Raw genomic sequence first — 5,407 nt, 5'->3', positions numbered from 1 at the left:
TCTCTCTCTCTCTCTCTCTCTCTCTCTCTCTCTCTCTCTCTGTGTGTCTCCCTTCCCCCTTAGGGAACTCTGGTGGCCTAACAGGCAAGGAGTTACGCTATCAACCCAAAAGCAGGTGGTTTGAATCCACTAACTGCCCATCAGTAGAAAGATGGGAAATCTCCTCCTGTGCAATTTACTGCCTCTGAAAACATGCTAGAGAGAGGGTTAGTTCCAACTTGACACTACCCAACAACTCTTTGTCTAGGTCTGCCTCTCCGTACTCTGATCTAGGGAGCAGAACTTCACCCTCTCTCTTTTTCTGGCTCTCTTGCAATCTCAGTTTCTTTTTATCCAACTATCTTTGTCCACTTCATCTTCCCCCATCAGTGTATCTGTCTGTCTCTGTGCTCAGATTTTTCCTCCTAATAACATTGTCTCCCTCCACCTTCTTACAGCTATCTCCTGCCCAGACAACAGCCACTACGAGCTTTGTGGCCCACCTTGCCCAGCCAGCTGCCCGGCCCCTGTGCCCTCAACACCCCCAGACTCGTGTGAGGGCCCCTGTGCTGAGGGCTGCCAGTGCAACCCGGGCTTCGTGTTGAGCGCTGACCGCTGTGTCCCGCTGGATGGAGGTTGCGGCTGCTGGGCCAATGGCACCTACCATGAGGCGGGCAGTGAGTTCTGGGCTGATGGCACCTGCTCCCAGTGGTGCCACTGTGGGCCACAAGGTGGCTCTGTGGTCTGCAAGCCAGCCAGCTGTGGACAAAGTGAAGAGTGTGCTCTTCAGCCCTCAGGCCAGCATGGCTGCCAACCCATCAGCACCGCTGAGTGCCAGGCATGGGGTGATCCACATTATGTCAGTCTGGACGGGCATCGTTTTGACTTCCAGGGTACCTGTGAGTACCTCCTGAGTGCCCCCTGCCACGCACCACCCAAGGGGACTGAGAACTTCACAGTCACAGTGGCCAATGAGCACCGGGGCAGCCAGGCCGTAAGCTACACCCGCAGCGTCACCCTGCACATCTATGGCCACAGCCTGACCCTTAGTGCCCGGTGGCCCAAGCAGCTCCAGGTGAGGAGGGGTGCAGCCAGCCTGGGGTAGGACCAGGGCCCAGCACCTTTACTGCTTAACAGGAAGCTTGATAGTGGGGTCGGATAGAGCGCAGGTTTTGGAGCTTAGTGGCTTGAGGCAGTGGCTTCCCCTACTCTGAGCCTTAGTTCATCCCTCTGTAAAATAAGTCTGAGAAAAGTACTCACTGCAGAGGACAATGTGAGAAGCCTGTAACACAGTATCAGCAAATGGGCTGTGGAAGGTCCATCTAACCACTGTTTTCATTTCTTTGTTGTTGTTGTTGTTGTTATTGTTATATGCCATTGAGTCACTTGTGTCTCAGCAACCCTATGTTCCTGAAACCTGCTCTATCCTGTGCCAACTTTATTGCTTCTGACACACTTATCCTCATTACCCCAGTCTCTGGATCAATCCATCTCATCAAGGGTCTACCTCTCTTGTGCTGTCCCTCCACCCTCCCAAGCATGGTGTTCCTCTCCAAGGATGGGCCCTTCCTTGCAACACACCCAAAGTATGTCAGACAAAGCCTCAGAGTCCTTGTCGCCAAGAGGCAGCCTGCTTCACCCTCTCCAGGAAAAATCTGTTTGTTCTCTTGGCAGTCCATCTCCAGCACCACAGTCATTTATTTTGTCATTTATTTTATTAGTTTTGCCCTTGTTAACTACCAAGGCAGACATAAGTGACCACAGGTGGGGAGTCAGCTCAGATCCTCCCTGAGCCATTTATAAAACTGGATCACCCGGGCAAGCTCCTGAAGTGCCTGTGCCTCAATTTTCAAATCAATAAAATAGGGATGGGATAATACTTTATTGGATACTGTAAGGATTAAACAACACAAAACAAGCAAATCACTTAACATAGGGCATAGCCATAGAAAGTGCTCCTGTGGGTGGCTACTGTTTATCATTACTATGATCACTTATTATTAGTCAGACAAACCCTCAGAAGTCTTATACTTTTGTTTCAACAAGTGCTCAGAAGTAACTGCAGTTTTAGGTTTATCATAAGGAGCCACAATAGTTAAGCACTTGCTGCTAACAGAAATGTTGATGATTTGAATCCTGTGGCCACTCCTTTGTAGAAAAGGTTATGCAATCTTTGTATTCTGATGTGCAGAATCACTGTGAGTCAGAATCAACTCTATGGCACAGAACAGCCTGCTCCTGATTATTGTTGTTGTGTGCAGTCAAGTTGGAACTGACTTATAGCTGACCCTCCAGCTGGTTTTCAGAGGTAGTTTAATCACATGGGAGGAGATTGCCCATCCTTTTCCTGCAGAGCAAGTGGTGGATTCAAACCACATGCCTTTGGGACTGCAGAGCAGCTTCTTACCAGAACTCCTTCCCGGTTGTTTAACGGGTACCAATATCTTCATTACCAAGGATCAGCTAATTGCCGTCAAATTGGTTCTGACTCATAGCTGACCCTCCATCAAGTTTCTGAGGCTGCAAATCACATGAGAGCTGAGTGCCCATCCTTGCTGGGCAGCTAGCTAATTAATGACGTTAGGTTCGAAATCAACTACTCATAGGGAGGTAAATGGGCATCTCCTACCTTAAGTATTTGCTTGCTTTTTAAATAGTTAATATAGTTATTATCTGCACTTACATTGTAGTTATTATTATGATCGTTATCATTATTAGGGAGCTCTCGTGGCCTAGTGGTAAAGAGCTGTGTTGTCATTCATTTGTATCACGCGATTCAAATCCACCAGCTGCTTTGAAAGTGAAAAATGGGCAATCTCCTCCCACGGAATTAAACTGCCTCTGAAAACCCGCTGGAGCGTCAACTATGGGTTGATTACGACTAGACGTACACAATAGCAACGTAATTACTACCATCTGCTCCCATTCATGCCTGCAGGTGGACAACAAGGTGGTGGCGCTGCCCTTCCAGCTGGACTCGCGCCTGAGTGCATATCTGAGCGGCGGCGACGTCGTGGTGACCACCGCTGCAGGGATCTCACTGTCTTTTGACGGGGACAGCTTCGTGCGCCTGCACGTCCCGGCAGCGTACGCGGGCGCGCTCTGTGGCCTATGTGGGAACTACAACAAGAATCCCAAGGATGACCTGCAGGCGGTGGATGGAAACCCGGCTGGCTGGCAGGTGGGCGGTGCCCCGGACTGCGGGGAGTGCGTTCCCGGCCCATGCCCGCAGCAGTGCACGCCAGAAGAGCAGGCTGCCTTCGGCGGCCCGGACGCCTGCGGCGTGATCTCGGCTCCCGAAGGCCCTCTAGCCCCGTGCCACAGCCTTGTGCCTCCCGAGACGTACTTCCAGGCTTGCCTGCTGGACGCCTGCCAGGCTGAAGGCCACCCTGGAGTCCTCTGCCCTGCTGTGGCTGCCTACGTGGCACTCTGCCAGGCCGCTGGGGCCCAGCTGGGTGAATGGAGACGACCAGACTTCTGTCGTGAGTACCGATCTATGCATGATCCACACAGGAGGGGTTTGTCCCTTTCTATGAGATTTAGAATTCACCTTGCTTCCCCTGTGACATGTATCTCCACACGCTTCACACTTAGACATTGTAATCCACTGAGTCAGGTTTACCACAGTGGGAGAGGCTTAGATACACTGCATTGGAAGCCCTTGAGCTAATACACTCTCATGGTTTGGAGATGTAGATAATCTGGTCCATCAGATGCACCAGAGGAAACAGTTGCCTCAGTAAGTAATAATGAGTTGCACCTAGTCAGGTGCCCTTAGACTGTTTCACACAATGAAATATACAAGGGTAAGGACCTCAGACAGGGGTAATACTGGTTTGAGACACTTGATCAGGTTTACATTGGGACATACCAGGCCGCGCAAATACATATTATGGTCAGATAGAATTTGTCTGATGCCTTCAGGGGCATCTGGTTATATTAGTATACAAAGTTATACCAGGTCTGAGTCCACAGATAGAACTGGTACCTAGGCATAGTTTTAGGTACATACAAAGAGGGGTTTTTTTCAGATTTATTTTCTTATACAATTTCTTACTCAATTCTGACTTAAAGTGACCCTCTCAAGAATTCTGGTGGCATGGTCTGTAGGAAGTTACACTAATATCCCAAAGGTGGTGCCTCTCTGGTGGTTCAAATACACAAGCAGCTCTGAAGGAGAAAGAAGGGCAAAATCCTCCTGTGCAATTTACAGCCTCTGAAAATCTGCAGGAAAGTCAGCTATGAATTGGTTTTGACTTGGTGGCATGTTACATCTTTCTCCTATAGTGTGGCTGGTGGATTCAAACTGCTTACCTTACAGTTATTGGCCCAACATGTACTATGCTCCTAGGGCTTTAAGTCCTCTTGAACCAGATGATGCTGTTTCTCAGAGCACTTGGTGGATTTTTAACTCCCTGCCCTTGGCTTGGCAGTGCAATTACTTACCACTTGGTCACCAGAGCTCCCACTGAAGAAGACAGAGTTGGTCTAAGACAGATTTCCCAGGCAGGTTTTCCCACTCTTGGCTCTCCCCTGACTTCACGGTGCCTAGCTCCTTCACTTGTATTCCCACAGCTCTGCAGTGCCCTGCCCACAGCCACTATGAGCTCTGCGGAAACTCTTGTCCTGTGAGCTGCCCCAGCCTCTCAGCACCCGAGGGCTGCAAGCCTACCTGCCATGAGGGTTGCGTCTGTGATGCTGGCTTCGTTCTCAGTGGTGACACCTGTGTACCTGTGGGCCAGTGCGGCTGCCTCCATAATGGCCAGTACTACCCACTGGGCGAGTCCTTCTACCCAGGCCCTGAGTGTGAACGGCGTTGTGAGTGTGGGCCAGGTGGCGTGGTCCACTGCCAGGAGGGCGCAGCCTGTGGGCCCTATGAGGAGTGTAAAGTGGAGAATGGAATCCAGGCCTGTCATGCTACGGGTTGTGGCCGCTGCCTAGCCAGTGGGGGTACCCATTATGTCACCCTGGATGGACGCGTCTATGACCTGCATGGCTCCTGCTCCTATGTCCTGGCCCAAGTCTGCCGCCCACAGCCTGGGGATGAGGTCTTTACCATTGTGCTGGAGAAGGACGCAACTGGAGAACCCCAGCACCTGCTGGTCACTGTGGCTAGCCATGTTGTGAGCCTGGCTCGGGGGCTGCAGGTGAGTGGACACATCTTTGCCTTGGGGGAGTGCAGAAGGCTGCAACCTTGCCTTGAGAAGTGTAGGGGGCATGATTCTGCCCTGTGGGAGTTTGGGGAGGGTCTGAGGATGAAATAACCCTGTCTTGCTCTGTCTAAGGCGCTCTGGTAGCACTGTGGCTAAGAGATTTTTCTGCTAGCCTGGAGTTTGGTGGTTTAAACCCACTAGCTTCTCCATAATCGACACAGAAGTTCTACAGGACATGTCACCTTCCCTTGGAGACACCACAACTAAACTTAAGA

At 50.9% G+C, this 5,407-nt stretch overlaps 1 protein-coding gene across 1 annotated transcript in view; it reads left to right on the top strand.

The window, feature by feature from the left end:
- Positions 1 to 5,407, top strand: part of FCGBP (Fc fragment of IgG binding protein) — a 49,239-nt gene that overhangs the window by 25,715 nt on the left and 18,117 nt on the right. Inside the window, exons 13-15 of the mRNA XM_006900944.1 lie at positions 438 to 1,054; positions 2,918 to 3,461; positions 4,555 to 5,126. Coding sequence (XP_006901006.1) covers positions 438 to 1,054; positions 2,918 to 3,461; positions 4,555 to 5,126 — 1,733 coding nt within the window. The remainder of the gene's footprint in view (positions 1 to 437; positions 1,055 to 2,917; positions 3,462 to 4,554; positions 5,127 to 5,407) is intronic.

The sequence above is a fragment of the Elephantulus edwardii genome, unplaced genomic scaffold (assembly GCF_000299155.1).
Source record: "Elephantulus edwardii isolate Elephantulus edwardi_28Jun2011 unplaced genomic scaffold, EleEdw1.0 scaffold00302, whole genome shotgun sequence".
NCBI lineage: Eukaryota > Metazoa > Chordata > Mammalia > Macroscelidea > Macroscelididae > Elephantulus > Elephantulus edwardii.
Note: the sequence above shows the minus strand (reverse complement) of the source record. Positions and strands in the feature narration are given on the sequence as shown.